General features: G+C 41.0%; 1 protein-coding gene across 1 annotated transcript; it reads right to left on the minus strand.

Annotated features, from left to right (window-relative positions):
• Window positions 1–16,387: 16,387 nt before the first annotated feature.
• On the minus strand, window positions 16,388–17,407 carry LOC148928413 (uncharacterized). The gene is made up of 2 exons (XM_089056666.1): window positions 17,114–17,407; window positions 16,388–16,864 (listed from the first exon to the last, which is right to left on the minus strand). Exons 1-2 carry the CDS (start codon window positions 17,405–17,407, stop codon window positions 16,388–16,390), a joined length of 771 nt encoding a protein of 256 aa, XP_088912792.1.
• Window positions 17,408–19,741: the final 2,334 nt, after the last annotated feature.

Raw genomic sequence — 19,741 nt, forward strand, 5'->3', positions numbered from 1 at the left:
CTGCCCGGGATTTCCATTGTATACGACCCAAAGGTCCCTTTTAATTATTTGACCTTTCCACGAATGCCCTTTGATAAGTCGTATTCTAAGCCTTGGTTACTGGTCAGTATGTCGTGAAATGCATGTATTCTCTGCAAAACAGTTGCTCAAGTGTGCAGGATTGAAGGATCCAAGTCAGTAGGAGACGATTCAGGTGACGCAAGTGAAAAGGGTACCAGAAGGGTGCGATACTGACTAGGATGCATGCCAGATAAAAGGCTCGAGATGGAGAAGGAGGATAGATGGGATGATCATTGACAAGGGCAAAAAGGTCAAAACGCGGGAGAAGTCTACCCTAAAAGCAAGGTCAAGCCTCCCTATAAAAGAAGCCACTTGGAGAGAGAGAAGGAGTTCGATCAAAGCCCCTTTAGAATTGGTTCCGTAGAGTTTAGTTTTCGAAGTTCTCGGTTCTCAACACACTTAGTAGAATTCTCTCTAGAAGATCATCCTTCAGCATTATCCCACTTCTCGTTCCTCGCCACAGCCATGGTCACTTGACGTCCAGAGTTTGCCGGAGAAGTCATCAGTCCGCCGTTCCAGCCAGTTATCGTAGCAGTGTAGTAGTATCATTGCCAGGAGAAGCTACCACCCAAGAGAGCCGACCCAGGTATGTTTACCCTACCTATAACAATTGGAGATGTGAAAATCGAGCATGCAATGTGTGATCTAGGAGCATCTACCAATGTTATGCCGTTATCCATTTATAATCGGTTAAAGGGGGTAAAATTGTCGAATACTAGGGTGTTGATCCAACTGGCTGATAGGTCATGTATCAATCCTGAGGGTGTGTTAGAAAATGTATTGGTCAGGATACAGAACTTTACTTATCCCGCTGATTTTTATGTCATTAAAATGAGTGAACTAGAAGCTAGGGAGTCTAGCGGGATATTGTTAGGAAGACCATTTTTAAGAACGGCTAAAACAATTGTGGATATGGCCGAGGGGACAATATGCATTGACTTTAATGGTGAGAAATTTGTCTTTGACATCAATGAAGCCATGAAAAAACCAATAGATTCTGAAAATCTATGTTATGTTGATGTAATTGACCCCTTAGTCCAAGAATTTCTTGAGACCGAATTATTGCAGGAAAAACTCCAAGCCTTGGATGTGTATGCCTAGGTTGATGTGGAAGCAGCTGCATGGTGTGATCTGATCAGTAGCCGGGGGTTAACTGACAAAGAGATCGAAGAAGCAATTACGGAATTCTGTCAGAAGTCAGAACTAGCAGGATCCGTAGGGGCCGTGGTACCGGCCAGTATGGAGGAAAAATCAGATGCTGAACAAGAACAAGAGGAGGGTTCAAAGAAGAACCCTCTACCTACAGAAACACTACCCCCGCAAGTGGAGTTGAAAAAGTTGCCAGTGAATCTTAAGTATGCCTATCTAGGGGAGGAAGACTCATTCCCTGTAATCATCAATAGCGGACTGACTGAAGAGCAAGAGGCAAGGCTACTCACTGTGCTGGGCAAAAACAAGAAGGCTATTGGATGGAGCCTTACGGACCTGGTAGGTATAAGCCCGGACGTCTGCATGCACCACATTAGGCTGGAGGATGGAGCCAAGGCGCATAGAGATTCTCAAAGAAAGGTGAACCCAAACATGCGAGAAGAGATACTGAAGGAAATCTTGAAGTTTCTCTCACTGGGCATTATATATTCAGTACCAGATAGTGAATGGGTCAGCCCAATCCATATGGTCCCCAAGAAGTCAGGGATCCAGGTGATTAAGAATGAGAGAAATGAGCTAGTGCCCACCAGACTAGTTACCGGGTGGCGAATGTGCATAGATTACCGGAAGCTAAACAATGCAACCAGGAAGGACCATTTTCCCCTGTCATTCATCGATCAAATGCTGGAGCGACTGGCTGGGAGGAAGTACTTCTTCTTTTTGGATGGGTACAGTGGTTACTTTCAAATCTATGTGGACCCGGAGGACCAGGATAAGACCACGTTCACTTGCCCGTTTGGAACCTATGCGTATAGGCGTATGCCATTTGGTCTATGCAACGCCCCCGGTACTTTCCAACGGTGCATGATGAGCATATTCTCGGATTTGATTGAAGATTGTATAGAGATCTTTATGGATGATTTCACTGTCTATGGAGACTCTTTCGACTCGTGCTTGCAACATTTGGATGTGGTGCTAGAAAGGTGTCAAGCAAAGAGTCTGGTCTTAAATTTTGAGAAATGTCACTTTATGGTTACAGAAGGAATTGTTCTAGGACACGTGGTGTCAGAAAAGGGAATCCAGGTGGATCAAGCTAAAGTGGATGTCATATCCAAACTACCCTTCCCTACTGATCAGAAAGGAATAAGAGGTTTCCTTGGCCATGCTAGATTTTATCGAAGATTTATCAAGGATTTTGCCAAGATTGCCCAACCTCTTACCAGGCTTCTCCAGAACGAGGTGGAGTTCGTATTCGATGAGCATTGCAAGGCTGCTTTCAACCTCCTTAAGGAAAAATTGATTTCTGCACCGATCATTCAGGCTCCTGACTGGGATCACCCCTTCGAGGTGATGTGCGATGCTAGTGACTATGCAGTGGGGGCCGTACTGGGTCAGAAGATCGATGGGAAAAGGTACGTGATATTCTATGCATCAAAAACCCTGAATCAAGCCCAACGGAATTATGACACCACCGAGAAGGAGATGTTGGCGGTTGTCTATTCATTCGAGAAGTTCAGGCAGTACCTACTGGGATCCAGAGTCATCGTCTATACTGATCATGCGGCGATCAAGTATCTCATTGCGAAGAAGGAGTCAAAGCCCCGACTAATCAGATGGGTGCTGCTTTTACAAGAATTCGACTGGGAGGTAGAAGACAAGAAGGGAGTTGAGAACAAGGTAGCGGACCACTTGAGCAGAATAATACAAGAAGGGAACAGTGAAGATGTAAGGGATCGATTCCCAGAAGAGCATTTATGTGAAGTAATTTTCTCCGCAAGGAAGATCGATTGGGAAGAAGTGATGAGACTCACTGGTCAGGACGCAACAACCAAGGGCAAGGAGAAAGTGGGACAGGAACCCTGGTATGCGGACCTGGCAAACTACCTAGTAACAGGAGAGCTTCCAATGGTGCCAAACGTGACAAAGGCTCAGAGGATGAAGATCAAGAGCGAAGCAAAGTATTATTTCTGGGACGACCCATACTTGTGGAAGGCAGGAGCAGACCAGGTCATTAGAAGATGTGTTCCTGACTGGGAGCAACGGGATGTACTGACGCACTGCCACTCCTTGGCATGTGGAGGACATTTCGGGCCGAGGAAGACTGCCAGAAAAGTGTTAGATAGCGGATTCTACTGGCCGACCCTGAATAGAGATGCATACGAGTTCTGCAAGGGCTGTGACCGTTGCCAACTGACCGGTGGGATCTCCGCGAGGGACGAAATGCCGCAAGTTCCAGTAATAGTTTGTGAGGTGTTCGACATCTGGGGTATGGACTTCATGGGTCATTTTCCCTCATCCTATGGGAACTCCTACATCCTGGTGGCAGTTGACTACGTATCAAAATGGATAGAAGCCAAGGCTACAAGCACTTGTGAATCTAAGGAAGTCACCAAATTCCTCAAGAGTCATATATTTAGCCGATTTGGGATACCAAGGGCAATCATCTCCGATCAAGGGACTTACTTCTGCAACCGAACGGTCGAAGCGTTGATGAAGAAGTACGGAGTTCATCACCGCCTATCCAGTCCTTACCACCCTCAAGCCAACGGGCAAGCAGAGATCTCAAACAGGGAAATAAAGAGCATTTTAGAGAAGACAGTCAACCCCTCCAGAAAAGATTGGAGCACAAGGTTGGAAGATGCTCTGTGGGCATATCGGACAGCCTACAAAACTCCTATAGGAATGTCCCCGTATCGCATCGTCTTTGGGAAGATGTGTCACTTGCCAGTGGGGATTGAATACCGAGCATACTGGGCAGTACAACAGGTTAATGTGGATGCTAAGGCCTGTGAAGAGGAAAGGAAGCTACAACTACAAGAGCTGGAAGAACTCAGATTGGAGTCGTTCGACTCAGCCATGTGGTACAAGGAGAAAACAAAGATGTGGCACGACAAAAATCTGAGAACCAAGGATCTCCAAATTGGTCAGAAAGTACTACTCTTCCAGTCAAGACTGAAGCTAATGCCTGGGAAGCTCAAATCCAAATGGGCAGGACCTTACATTATCACTGCATTACGTGCTAATGGAGCGGTCGAGATTTCAGGGAGTATCCCTAACTCTGAACCTTTTGTCGTTAATGGACATAGATTGAAAATATATAGGGAAAATGAAGAGGTGTGTGTAGTGGAAGAAATTCCACTACACTTTAAGAGCATTTAAATGACCAGTAGGAAAGGGATTTGAAGTTCCACCTGGTCAACGTCATATGTATTGTACTTACTGACCGGGTAAAATTTCAAATACCATTAGTAATGATGTAAATATTGTAAATATTTGGTAAGTTAATTTAAGTTAAGAAGGAAAAACAACAAATTTTTTTTTTCGGATCTTAAATATTAATTCGGAGTTCGTACTGACCACGAGGATACTACTTGGGTGAAACTCTGAATTATATTAAGGACCCATTTATTTACTTTTTTCTATTTCTAGCTAATTGAGAAGAGGGAGTTGAGTAAAATTTGAATTTTTGGGCGTGTTGCAGCTTTGCAGGCGAGTGCAGAAGCTGGGAGGCGCGTGAAGCAAGGACGTGACAAGCAACGTCCAATCAGCTGTCAGCAAGCGCAACCGCCTTCCACACGAAGTGTCTCAACCGGGCGACTGCCTACAACCGGTCAAAACCCTCAACTACCTACCCCTCTATAAAACACCCCACCGCCTACTACCCTTAACTTTACAAACCCTTACCTGCATTCTCTCACCCACAACCACCACCCTACTCCGAAAACCACCACCCACTACAGAAACCACCGCAAACCACCACCGGTACAGTCATGGCAAAGAGAAAGGCAACCAACAACCCGGCATCTACCACCGGCGAAGCCTCGTCAGAACTCCAGCCAGCAGCCGAGTCGCGGCCGCCAAGCCCACAACGATCACAACCACCGCCGACGACACAAATTCCGGCGATGGTTCCTTTAGACGCACTGGCGGCGTTTCTAAGGCAACAAGACCCCAACAGAGACTGGGCAACAACCCTAGCCGGATTTAGCCTAACCGGAGGAATGCCGACGACATCAAACCCTACCCCAACTACAACCACAGAAAACCCACCCACCATCACCCCAAAAACCTCAATTCCAACTTCCGAAAATATTTCCCCAACAATTGCTGCATAATCAGAACCCTCCCACCCTTCTCCCATACACCAACAAACAGAGCCGCTGGACGTCAGCCCTCTTTCCGCCTACCAAGATCCCAACTGGGGAGAAACAGAAGACAAGGAGAGTGGAGGGAGACCAAGTGAGAGCGAGAAAGGTGAAGCAGAGGAGACAATGGCCACTGAGGCCAAAATCGATGAAGCAGAGAGGGAGGGGATAGATCTGAATGCAATGGACAAGAAGCAAGGGTTAATGACGGAAGATGAATTCCAAGCGGTTTTGGGCAAGGGAGATAGGATCGTGGTAAACCCCGAAGGGGTGGCTGAGGTACTGGACCTCGCATCCCAGGTAGTAGGGAAGGGGGAAGCAACAAAGGAAGCGGAAAGGTCGGAAAGGGTAGCCCACCAATCAGTAGAGGAGAAGACAGACGAACAACCGAAAAGGGCCGAACAACTTGAGGAGGAGAGGCAAGAGCCAGACACACATCAAGAGGAAGCCTCAGTGGTAACTAAGCCCAAACCAGTAAAGAGGAGGCTAGTGTTGAAAATCGACCCCAAGGCAGAAAGGCAGAAACCCCAAAGAATGTCACAGAGATGTTTAGGAAAGTGGACGTCCACCAAGGCAGGAGCAAACACCGCAGCAGATGCAGTGGAGGTTTCAAGTGATGAAGAGAAGACTACTCCTACAAAACCTGGGGAGGAGCCCTCGAATGCTAGCCAGGAGGACACCCCATTGGCAACAGGGACAGTATCAGCAACGCCGACTGACCAGGAGGAAAATACTGACAAGGTGGCTGAGGGTCTGGACCTCGCATCAGAGTTAGTAGGTCGGGAGGAGGCAGCAAGAAGTGATACTAGTGCCCGCATGGTGGCCGAGCCTACCGCCCAGGAGGACACTTCAACACAAGCCGACGAGGAAGCAGAGGCAATGGATATCGAAAAAACCAAGTACATTCAAGAAAGGAAGAGGAAGGGGAAAGCCCCTGTCAAGAAGAAACAAGTCATGAAGAAATAGCGCACTGCTAATGCATGCATAGTGATCAGAGAGCCGGACGAGAAAGAGAGATCAAGCGACACCGACTACACTTCCAGCGAGGATTCTGACTCAGAGAGTGATATCTCTCTGGAAGGAGAAGACTATCATGAGCAGCAGCTCCCCGACAACCACCTTGAACTAGTCCACCTTCCGATAGAGAGGATCGTGTACCGGCGGTGGAGGGTAACGCTCACTGATGAGCTTATGGAAGACATGAAGCACTACGACACCAAAAAGCTTCAAGACGCATTTGACGACAAGGATAACAGTAGCAAACAAGTCAAATGCGGAAAGGTACTCCATATAACCTCTTTGGATGAGTTGTCTGTTCGTGATTCCTTCTTGGCCAGTATGGAAGCATTGGGTTTTGAATGACTGTTAGAGAATAGGGACCCAGAGATATCAGTGAGATTAGCGAAGGAGTTCTTCACCACGTTTAGGTTCCAACTCACTACGGACCTAGACGAGGTGTCAATCTCCTTTAGGATATTCGGTGGTGAATTGTCGATGAGTCTGATAGAGTGGACTGTGCGATTGGGAATGTGTAGCCTGGAGGAGGCTATAGGTCCGGACTGGAGAAGCCGTGAGAGGGGGGTACCGAGGCGACATATAGAATTTGAGCCCCAGGAAGCCTGGGAGGAGCTAACCCACCCCAATGCTGGCCAGTTCGCCTCCACAAAATCCAGATCCACCCACTTCAACAATTCCATGCTGCGATGGTGCAGCTCTACTTAGGCTATAACCTACCGGGGCAGAGCAACTCCGCTGCAAGAACGTCCATGACCGAATTGTACCTGGTATGGTGCGCTAAGTATGGAAGGAAACTGCACCTAGGGTTTTGGACAGCCTACCAATGCCACCTGATAGCCACCTACCCAGCCAGAAACTTGTCGCTCTGCCACATACTAGGAGCCTTCGTGCGCAACAACATCATCATAACAGAGGCAGAAGACCTGTCTCCAATGTACATGGTCGACGCTCCTGGCCTATTTGATATACCCTTCTTCGTCCGCACCAACTTGGTATACTACAGAGAAGGTGTACCCCAGTTCTACCCAATGGGAGAAGCCCCTGGAGGAAGGGCACAACAAGGCCAGGAGGTGCAAGCTGGCCAGATCGACCAAGCGCAGAGGCTGAGGCAAGAAAATCTGGAGCGGGCAGTGACTGAGCTGGCTGAGGAGAATAGACAATCGCGGGCAGAAATGGCGAAGCTGACAATCCTAATGGAGAGCGTCCTAAAGGAGTTGGCAAGAGGGAAAGCAAGCAGTGGTGCTGGAACAAGCGGACATGGAGGACAGGAAGAAGAACCCACCGGACCTGAGGAAGAAGACGGCGACGGACAACAGGAGGATGATGACAACCAACCCGGGCCTACTGAAGAAGAACCAACGGACCCACCTGCACAGAACCCTGCCCCAAGAAGGAGCAGGAGGAACATCTGATCGAACCACCCCCAACTGACTAGTTAGTTTTCTTTTTAATTTTTTTTTAATTTTTTTCTTTTGTTTATGTTTTCATATTTTTTTAAATAGGTTGAAGTATGTGTTTTAATTGTATGCAAACCCCATTCATAACACTTAGCCTATCTAATAGTCTAAGTGTGAGAAGTAAAGGGTTTGCTACTTTTTGTGCATATGGTTATTATGTTTTTCTTTGTGTTTTGTCGTGAGCATGTTACCTCACACTTAGCCTACTGCGTAGTCTAAGTGTGAGGAGTTTATATGTTTATATTTCATGTTTGTAAATATTTTGCTCTGTTTTGTTTATAAATCTAGTTATATATCTGAAACTCTTCCACTTAGCCTATTGCATAGTCTAAGTGTGAGAAGTTTTTAGATATAATATGTGTTTGTTATAAGTGTGCGTCTGTCATACTAGCCATTCCCAATTTTCACTTCACAGCCCGTATCTGGGGCAGACACTTGTGAAGTGAGAGGGGGGAGCAAATGGCCAGTATGACACGTGTATATGTGTTATTTGAGTCAGTGCATGTTAGTTTTTTTTAGGTTTGTTTAGGTCTAGGAATTATGTGTTATGTTTTATGAATGGGCTTAAAACTCAACTGCCTCGAACTGACGGTGAGGGGAATTGAGGGAGATAAGGCATGCCGGAAAACAGAAACCACCCCCTCGAGTAACCCCTAGTCAGTATAGATGATGCAAGTATGAAGGAAAAACCCATCCCTTAGGTCAGACACGAAAGCCCTCTTAAAAGGTGAGTTAGAAACCCCAAAGTGGAACTACTTTCCACTAAGTACTGAAAAAAAGAAGAGAGGCTACCACATGATGTCTAGGGCAAGGTGACCGCGTGTGGCAAACCCTGAAGGCAGTAGGAAAATCGATCTGAAATCTCCAGATCCAAAAAAAAAATAGAAGAAGGAATAAGGGTGGCAAAGCCACAGAAAAGAAAATTGAAGAAAATGGTCGCAGATACTTAACCACAAAAGAGAAAGGAGAAGAAGGAATAAGGGTGGCGAAGCCACGAAGAAGCTACTGACCAATTGGAAGCCAATGTCAGAAATTGTCCAGCCAAAGAAGAAGCCCTAGCCAAAAGCTCGAATGCACACAGTTCTCCCTCATCAAATAAGTAGTTATTGTTGGACCTTAAAGCCTTAGGGACAACTACCCCAAACATTACAAGCCACTAGCCCCATTACAAGCCTTAAAGACCTTCGGGAGCTGCATGTGAGATCTGAGTCCGAAACATCTGTGGTTTAGCATTGAGAGAAAACAGTCCTAACATCCCCTGTGAGGAATGAGTGACTGAGTGAACCCAGTGTTTGGCCTAGGATTGGGTGATCCTGACAAGCAGATATACTGACTGGGGAAGAAAAGGGGGGCGGCGGAAGTTCAAGGCTGCCTAAGGCCGGATTGCACCTGATCTCGAGGGGAAGGGTGGTTGAAAATATAGCCTGTTCTATGTGTTTAAGTTAACTGTGTCTTATGTGTTTGCGTCAGAGTCTTGAGTCTAGCTAGGTAGAGTCGGTCAGGGGGAGTAACCAGGCTCGAATTCGACTTATTTCTTTTTTGTTTGTCTTCACGCTTGAGGACAAGCATGTGGTAAGTGTGAGCAGTTTGATAAGTCGTATTCTAAGCCTTGGTTACTGGTCAGTATGTCGTGAAATGCATGTATTATCTGCAAAACAGTTGCTCAAGTGTGCAGGATTGAAGGATCCAAGTCAGTAGGAGACGATTCAGGTGACGCAAGTGAAAAGGGCGCCAGAAGGGTGCGATACTGACTAGGACGCATGCCAGATAAAAGGCTCGAGATGGAGAAGGAGGATAGCTGGGATGATCATTGACAAGGGCAAAAAGGTCAAAACGCGGGAGAAGTCTACCCTAAAAGCAAGGTCAAGCCTCCCTATAAAAGAAGCCACTTGGAGAGAGAGAAGGAGTTCGATCAACGCCCCTTTAGAATTGGTTCCGTAGAGTTTAGTTTTCGAAGTTCTCGGTTCTCAACACACTTAGTAGAATTCTCTCTAGAAGATCATCCTTCAGCATTATCCCACTTCTCGTTCCTCGCCACAGCCATGGTCACTTGACGTCCAGAGTTTGCCGGAGAAGTCATCAGTCCGCCGTTCCAGCCAGTTATCGTAGCAGTGTAGTAGTATCATCGCCCGGAGTGGCACAAACAATCTTAATCGTTTTCTTAGTTTAAAGTTTACTTGTTTTCATCATTTAAGTTATTTGCAAACACTCATCGCTGTTACTCTTTTGATGTACTTGTTATTTTCCAACGTTTACATTATGAAGTTTCTATTTCGCATGTCACTTTGGTTCGAGTTCGCTTCATTCGGCCTAGGAAAATTAGATTTAGTTATTGCTTTCAATTTCTAAGTGTTTTCTTATCGAGAGTTGTTGATTCAAAGTGTAGCTATGCTTAGTCAAGTTTTCGTACATGAGTTTCTTTTTTGCGCCGTGATTACCACCTTGCATGTCAGTTAGTAGAAGTAAAGTTACAGTTTTACCGTTTAATTTAAGTTTAAGCATTTTAATCAATGGATCTTGAGTTTGAATTTATGAATCTGAAGTTTTAGTTATGGTGTCTGTGTTCATATGATTTTTGTCAATACTTGGTGAGGAAGAAAACGTCAAAATCAACTTTATTGGACCACTTTTACTTTTAAGCTACTTTTGCTTGTGTTCCCTACTTTTCAGATGTACTATCCAGACCTATCAGAAAGCCCCCAGCCATCAGATATACCTTATTGTCTAAATTTCTCCTTTTAGTAACTGTCCACTTTCCATATGTCTCTGATACACCTTGTCCCCTATTTTCACGAACACTCCCACATGTCTGTTATTTTCCCGCCTACTAGTCAGTAGAGTACCACCTTTATTTCCTGTCTAGGTAAAATCTCAACCCAAGCGTGGTAGCTAACCAAAACACCCAGGAAAGTCACCACAGTTATCAAAACGTGTCCATCCTCGTGGGATTCGACCCTTACCTCCATTATACTAGCCAGTAGAAGTGGGTTGAGGAAACTTGTTTGAAGCCAGGTCCCGGTTATCGTACCAACGACTCAGCTGGGTCGGGAATCTCTTCCTGATCAGTTGGATACACTCCAAAATTACATACGATAAACCACAAAACATCCGAAAGAGTGGAAAGGAACCTAGGCACCTTCACCCCTCTTTGCATTTTTGACCTTTCCACGAAGGCCCCTCTTTGATTTGGCCTTTCCATGAAGGCCTCTCTTTACATATTTTCTTTGACCCGTAGGTCCATTATCATTGAATATGACCCGTAGGTCTATTTTCATTACCATTGATATCAGATCTAGAGCAAGACCGTCACATATCCTCTTTAATTCCATGATTCAAATAATTCCAATACTATACAACAAACATATCCATTGCACCAAATACATCTCCAATCTCCATATATTCCACCAATTAACTCCAATACTATAAATAAACATATCCATTGCACAAATCACATATTCATATCATATTTCACCATCAATATCAAATAACACAACCATTTCAAGCTCTCCAATTTAACACATAGCAATCAATCACATAAAATATGTAAAATTAAAAGTGTGATTTATACACACCTAATTCATGGAAAATTTTAACTAAACCATAGACTCAGACTCTTTATTCACTGCCGTCGACCTTCTCCTCATTTTCTCTCTTCTTTCCACTTCTTTTATCCTCATTCTCTCTTTTTTTATTACTCTCCCCCCCCCCCCCCCAAATTTCTTTCGAACACAGACTAGCTTTCTTCCCTTGAAAAAGTTTCTATCCTCTTGGAGTATGGCCGACGACTAGTATGGCCGACGACTTCTTTTTAAAAGAAAGATTACTATTAATTTTGATATTGAAAATTATGTATATCCACTCTAACCGACTTATGTTTCCAATGAGGTAAATTCTCTATTGTGATATGAAAAATACACATGTACCATTACATGCCAAATTAGTATAAATATTTATATGTATAAAACCCTCAACTTTCAACTTAAAATTTAGTGGTTGGAGTTATATTTCAATTAAAATAGCTGGCAAGTCTAGCTTTAGAACCATATTTATATTTCCTATCAATTCATTATTTTATTTGTTTAATTCAAGTATGTAAAAATTAATATACTAAGGTTCCATATATATAATTATATGCAATTAATAATATAAATATGAAATGATCAATAAAACTATATCAATATATAAAATGATGTAAGTTTCAGGTTAGGGATGTCATAACACTCTTCCTGGAAATTGATAAAGCTATTAACTTATGATGACTCAATTGGTTAGATCTGATTTGAAATGATAGAGCCAAAATACAATAGCTAATATTTACTCCATTCGTCCGCGAATAGGAGTCTCCTTTTTCCATTTTGATTCGTCAGCGAATAGACGTCCATGTTCATAATTACTATAAATGGTTAAGAGGTCCCATATTCCACTAACTCAATATACTCACATTTCATTTAAAACTAATATATACGACTAGGACTCATATTCCACTAACTTTCTTTCACTCACTTTTCTGAGTTTTCTTAATATTTATTAAAACCTGTGCCAGAAAGAAATGAGATTCCTATTCGCAGACAAAGGGAGTATATACTAATGAAATTCAAATTTGATCTCTGAAAAATATATTTTGTGTCTTTTAAGTCACTGAACTTGAAAGAATATTGCTATAAGTCTCTGGAAAATGCAAAATATCATTTGGGACCCTTTTTTTACCCATAAGACTTAAAAGGGAAAAATGTCCAATTCCTTTCCCTTTATATCTTCTCTCTCGTTGATTGATATTATTTGTACTATGTGTTGGATTCCTTTCTCTTTATATGATTGACATATAATAACTAGTGCACCCGTGCTAATGTATGGGGTATAAGATTTTCAAATCATTAAGATAAATTATAAAGTAAGTAGATTGAAAAAAAAGAGGATAATAAGAATATAATAATGTACCCCTCCATTCCATGTTAATAGAGACATTTTTTTTCAGTACGGAGTTTAAGAATAATGTGTTAAGTGCATGGTGAATAAAGAGTAAGAGAGAATGAAGTAAGAGAGATGAAGAGAGAATAAAGTAAGAGATATGATTACTTTTTGCCAAAATTAGAAATAACTCAATTAACTTGGAACTTCCCAAAATAGAAAAAATGACTCTATTATCATGGAACAGAGGGTGTATATGGTCAAGAATATGTGTTAATAACAATAAGTATAAATACCTAAAAACACTATAAACAATAGGAGTAACTAAAAGAGAAATGCACTCCTCCCAACCCACTCTAAATGAAATATTTTATATTTGACAAATGATTTTATACAATTTTAATATGTAATATGAGTGAAGTAAAATAAAATAAAACAAATGACAAAGGAGAGATATGTGAATAAGAATAAAAGAGTATGGGTTAGATAGAATAAGATATTGTACAAATAAAGGAAAATGCATGAAAAAAGATCAAAGAGGAAAAATCCAAGCATTGAATTATATGACCGTATATTTTCAAATAGTGAGTACTTTTCGAGTCTTTAGAGAACATCAACTAATGTATGACTTCAAGAGGAGCTCTCATATTAGGAATCTGGATATTCCCATTCATACAACAAAGTGAATATCTTTGCTTAGTCGCATTATTTGGTTTGCCAAGGCGTTTCTCAACCCAAAAGAATGCACTACGACGTGAACACGTTAACCAAGGATCGCCAATATCTCAATATTCTGCAAAAGAAAAAATAAGGGAAATATTAAACAAATGGAAAGAAATTAAAAAGAAGGAATCAAAAGAAATTATATAATGAATACATAAATATTCCCCTGGTTCCATAGTAATAGAGTCATTTTGCCATTTTGGTACGTTCCATAGTAATAGAGTCATTTCCCTTTTTAGTAAAAGTCAACACATTTTTCCATACCTACTTTACTCTCTCTTACTTTTTTTCTCTCTTCATCTCTCTACCTTTTACATTTTCCACTTTATTCTCTCTTTACTTAACTCACCTAACACAATTTTTTTTAATCTCCGTGCCGAAAAGAAACGCCTCCATTACTAAGGAACGGAGGGAGTAATAGTTTTCACAGTCATTATATTTAATTTTTAAAAAAGAAAAGGATAAAAATACCCCCATCTTGATTTAAAATCGACGAATGAAAATTATTGTTATTCACAATACATGAATTACGTTGATCAAGAACAATATCAACTATAATTATGGGACTTTGAACGAAACCACCAACATCAGCTACACGAAAACAAATTAATTTTAGTAGGATCGAAGACAACAAAATATAAATAAACAAAAGAAGGAATCAAAAGAAATCATAAAGTGAGTAAATAAATAAATAAAAACCTCTATCTTGATTTAAAGTAGACGACGGGAAATTACATTTATTCACAATACATGAATTATGTTGATCAAGAACAACATCACTTATAATTGTAAGTCTTTGAACGGAACTATCAACATCGGCTACACTAAAAAATAGTATTAGTAGGATCGAAGACAACGAAATATAATTAAAATAATTATTTGTAGTTAAAAATTAAAAATAAGAAATATTTAAAATAATTTAAAATATTACTCCCTCCGTCCCAGTTTTATAGTCACATTTTGCCATAAAAGTCCGTCCCACATTTATAGTCACATTTAGAATTTTTCATATTTGGACATAAAATTTTACCCCATTATTCACTAAAATTACACTCAAATGCCATTATTAATACAAAAATAAACCAAAACAAAAATAAAAAATCAAAAAGTCAACAAGGGACCCACCTTCAACCAACTCACTTAATTTATTACACATTCCTTCATCTCACTTCATTTATTACACACTTCATCATCTCACTTCATTAATTACACACTCCACTAATTCCTTAAAATTTATGCCCTAACTAAATGTGACTGTAAATGTGGGACGGAGGGAGTAATTAATAAAAAAATATCAAAATTATTAACTTAAACCATATTAAAATGTATAAATAGATCAAATAAACACCGTGGCCCATTGCATTACTAATTTATCTGGACCAAAAATGATGCCATAAAATGACAGCCTAAAATAATTCATTACTAAAAATAGTATCTATACTTTACTTTTATTTTATTTTCACTAATTAACGCACAAAATTGCATTACACAAATTTTTGTACTATCAACAAAAGGGGATCAGTTTCCTTAGAACGAAAAGAGCATAATTCATTTAGTTTAAATGCAAATAAAAAAAATAACTAATGTCAATAGTATGATTGAAATATTAAATTATAGACCTAGATTAGAAAAAAATAAAAAATATTACTCCATATGATATTTAAATCTGCTAAAATTTATATCAACCAATTTTTATTTGACTTATATGGAATAATAAAAGTAAAAAATTAAAATTTGAAAGTCGAATTTGAAATTAGAAATAATTAATATAAGAGTTATCTATACTTCTATACTAATTATAAAGTGGAAGTTTTCTTAAAATTTATCGAATTGCCATTTTGTGTGTTTTTAGGCAGGAAAATTGTTCATTAGTTAATGCTGGTTATATTAAGCATTGTAATTTGTACATGTCTTGAACATTGAGCAATCTGCAGATTTATACAGCTTTTACTGCAGAAACATCCTTCAAACCATGTGTTCTGAATTACTCCAATAGCATGGAACAATATTTATTGGTTAAAGCATTAGGGGGAAACGAGGGCCAGTTAAAGAATGTTGTTATTGAAGCTGAGCCAATTTCCAATACATGGGGCAAGACCGCAAGAGACTTTACGGCTACAGCAAAAACATTTTTCAATTTTTAATTAAAGCTTACACAAGAATATTTGCCAGTTTCAGTTTCATTGATAGTTAAAATGCCATTCGGGTGAGGATGAATTTCTCCAATTCTACCGATTTTTTCTTTGAATGTTAATGGCTTAGTTATTTTGTCCTCACATACTTTATCTTTCTTTAGCAAATTCATCTTTTTAGTATGTTAATTTTATTTTTGTAGATTTTAGTCTTATTTATCACATATGTTTTGCAAGGATGAAAAGAAACTGACATCTACTATTTTGCCATCAAGAAGAATAAAAATAAAGCGAGAGAATGATATGGCCCGAGCTCTAGATCGCCCAATCATGACTGATATCACACCCCTCCGATCACAACTCAACAATCAACAAGCACACAATTAATCAAATGAACCGTAAATGCAGATAACTTCACAATAGGAACTATATTGCGATGAATCGAAGAGGAATTACAATAAACGATAATGAGAAACGATAATGCGAAATAACAATGCGATGGATCCACGACCCAATGCACACACACATTCACACTATCAACATGCATTACAAAGGTGGTGGTCCTTCTATTTATACTCTTACTCTTCACGTGCTCTGCGTTGCCCTCCAACTCTGCATGCCACGTCACTTGCCACGTCAGAATGTGCCATGTGCAATCATGTGCCTATTGATCCTATCAACTTATTATCATCCTAGTCATCCGAGCTCACACCTTGCTACCATCGCAGACGAAGATGCTAGCCCATTTGTTGCATGCATGGTGATATAGAGTTATGCATGCAACAATACCCCCCTCTTAGGGTTCCTTGTCCCCAAGGAACCATGGAAAGCGTTCCTTAATTACATCTGCGAATTCCCATGAAGCATCCACTGGAGACATACACGCCCAATGAATCAACCACTTCGTCACCGCTTGATTATGACGTTTCACCATTTTGCGTTCAAGGATAGCCTGGGGAACCATATCATTAATGTAGCTAATAGGCGGGAGATTGTCAACTGGGGAAGATGGAGTTGCTGCCGGCCGAAGAAGAGAGACATGAAAGACATCGTGTATGGCCGCAGTAGTAGGCAGACTCAACTTGTAAGCAACTTTTCCAATCTTATCAATGATTTGATAAGGACCATAGAACTTTGGATCAAATTTGTGATGCTGCCCTATAATGGATTTTTTACGATAGTCCTGCAGCTTAAGCCATACCCAATCGCCTATGGCATACTCCTTATCAAGCCTTCCTTGATCAGTTTGTTTCTTCATCCTATCCGCCGCTCTCTGCAAGTTAAGTTTCAATAGCAATCATACTCTCCCTATCATGCAGGGCAATATCGACAGCCTCTATCTTAGAATCTCCCAAAAAATAGGGAACATGGAGTGGAGGAGGAAATCCATAAAGATCTTCAAAGGGAGTCATTTTAATGCTCGAATGGTACGAAGTGTTGTACCAAAATTCAGCCAACCCAAGCCATTGCAGTTTTCACCCATTGAACAACGCAGATAGCATTGCAAGCATCGATTTACTACCTCGGACTGACCATCTGTTTCAGGGTGGTAAGCTGTAGAATAGAGTAAGTCCACACCTAGCAGAGCCATGAAATCTTTCCAGAAAGCTCCAACAAAGATTGCACCATGATCACTTACTACTCTCTCGGGCATCCCATGCAATTTAAAAACAGAGTTCAAGAAGAGTACTGCCACATCCTTAGCTGAGAAAGGGTGTGCCAAGGCTAAAAAATGAGCATACTTACTCAAACGATCCACTACCACCAGTATAGTATTTTTTCCTTGAGAAGTTGGAAGAGCTTCAATGAAATCCATTGTAAGATCAGTGAATATACCCGCTAGAGGTGGAAGGGGTTGTAGTAATCCAGCTGGAGAAGAGTTCTCTGGCTTATAACGTTGACAAGTTACACATACTCGAACAAATTCCCTTACTTCTTTCCTCAACTTCAGCCAATACAAAATAGCAGAGATCCTCTTATATGTGGCCAAGGAGCCAGAGTGTCCAGCCAAAGCTTGCTTTGGCTGTGAAATATTGCTAATATCTGAGCCTTGAGATGCAAATCATTACCCACTACAAGTCTACCATTTCTCCTTAACTCCCCATTCATCTAGCTGAACTTAGGGTGTGAAGTAGGATCCTGCTGCTTCTCATTGAGCAACTTTTGAACAAAAGGGTCAGTATTCCATGAGGCCTTGATCTTTGAAATAAGTTCCAAAGGTATAACATGAGATGATAAGGCATAAATCATAGTCTCAGGGACCCTAGATAAAGCATCAGCCACAAAATTATCCACCTCTCTCTTGTACCTAATCTCATAATCAAAGTGCATCAACTTGACCATCCATGCTTGTTGTGTAGGAGTTGTTAGTTTCTGCTCTAGTAGATATTTAAGACTTTGGTGATCAGTCAATATAATGAACTTCCTACTCTTAAGATAATAATACCACTTCTTAACAGCCAACAGAATAGCAAGTAACTCTTTCTCATACACAGACAAAGACAAGTACTTTAAGGGATAGAGCCTTACTGATATATGCAATGGGGTGTCCTTCTTGCATTAAAACTGCTCCAATTCCATAGCCTAAGGCATCTGTCTCCACTACAAAATCCTTGGAGAAATCTGGAAGAGCCAATACAGGAGCTGATATCATAGCCTCCTTAAGATGGTCAAAGGCTGTTTGAACTTCTATAGACCAGTTGAACCCAGCCTCTTTTGTGATATTCACCAATGGTTTAGCAAGGCTGCCATAATGGGGTACAAACCTCCTGTAATAACCAGTAAGCCCAAGGAAGCTCCTAACATGCTTGATAGTCTTAGGCCTGGGCCAATTCTTCACTGCCTCAACCTTGCTTTCATCAGTAGCTACCCCTTCCCAAGATATCACATGCCCCAGATAATCCACCTTTTACAACCAAAGGAGCACTTAGATCTTTTAGAAAAAAGCTGATGATCCTCCATTAATCTCATTACTTCAGAGAGATGGTGTACATGGTCTTGTTGAGTCTTGCTATATACTAAAATATCATTGAAGAAAACCAACACAAACTTCCTCAATAACTGTCTAAAAATTGTATTCATGAGGTTTTGAAATGTAGCTGGCGCATTGATTAAGCCAAAGGGCATTACCAAGAATTCATAGTGCCCTTCATGAGTCTTGAAAGCAGTCTTAGCAACATCCTCAGGAGCCATTCGGACCTGCTAGTAGCCAGAACGAAGATCAATTTTAGAGAACCACTCTGCACCTCCCAGCTCATCTAGTAGCTATTCAATAACTGGAATAGGATACTTGTTTTTTATAGTGATGGAGTTAAGGGACCTATAATCCACACACATGCGCCAAGAGGAGTCCTTCTTCTTCACAAGTATTATGGGACTAGCAAAGGGGCTGTTACTATGCCTATACTCCATAAGCTAACATCTCACTCACCATGGTTTCAATGATATCTTTCTGTTTTGCAGCATATTTGTAGGGTCTAATATTCACAGCATTAGCTCCTTGCTTAAGGATAATCTTGTGGTCCTGATATTTGGGTGGGGGTAACCCTTTGGGCTCCTCAAATAGGGCTACATATTTGCTCAAAACTTCCTCTAAATCCGGCCATGTCTCCTCCAAGCTGGCACTATTACAGCTGTTCAAAGGAACCTCGAGTGCAGGTACCATTAAGTCCATTTTTCTTTCCTCAATATCACTCTCCTGCATGTTGAAGATGTGTAGGCTATGTAACTGATTTCCTTTTGGTGACCACCTCTCCCCTTGTAGTGCCACTTGCACACCATCTTGTTAGGTTTGGTATACTGAAAAGCATGTTTCGAGCAAGTTTCGCTCGAATAGAATCTTGCTTGTATACGTAAAACTCTATAATCCACTTTTAACCCGATTCAGTATTATTCGAGCAGTTTCTCACGAATAGAATCAGTATATTATTACATTGTGTTTGCTTATGCATTTATAAGATGTTTTATAAACATTTAAATGTATAAGAAGCAAACAAAGTCTAAGTCTTTTGCTTAGTAGACCGGTTGTGGTCGGCGTCCACTTTAAGGTAACACGGTCAGATCTATGCAATGCTTTGCAAAAGAAAAAGAAGAATTTCACAACCTAGATAGGCTTAGACCACCAATCGTGAAAGGTTGCAATGTTAGTCCA

Source organism: Salvia hispanica, chromosome 4 (genome assembly GCF_029641045.1).
Source record: "Salvia hispanica isolate PSC_SH4W2 chromosome 4, Shi_PSC_v1, whole genome shotgun sequence".
NCBI classification, from domain to species: domain Eukaryota; kingdom Viridiplantae; phylum Streptophyta; class Magnoliopsida; order Lamiales; family Lamiaceae; genus Salvia; species Salvia hispanica.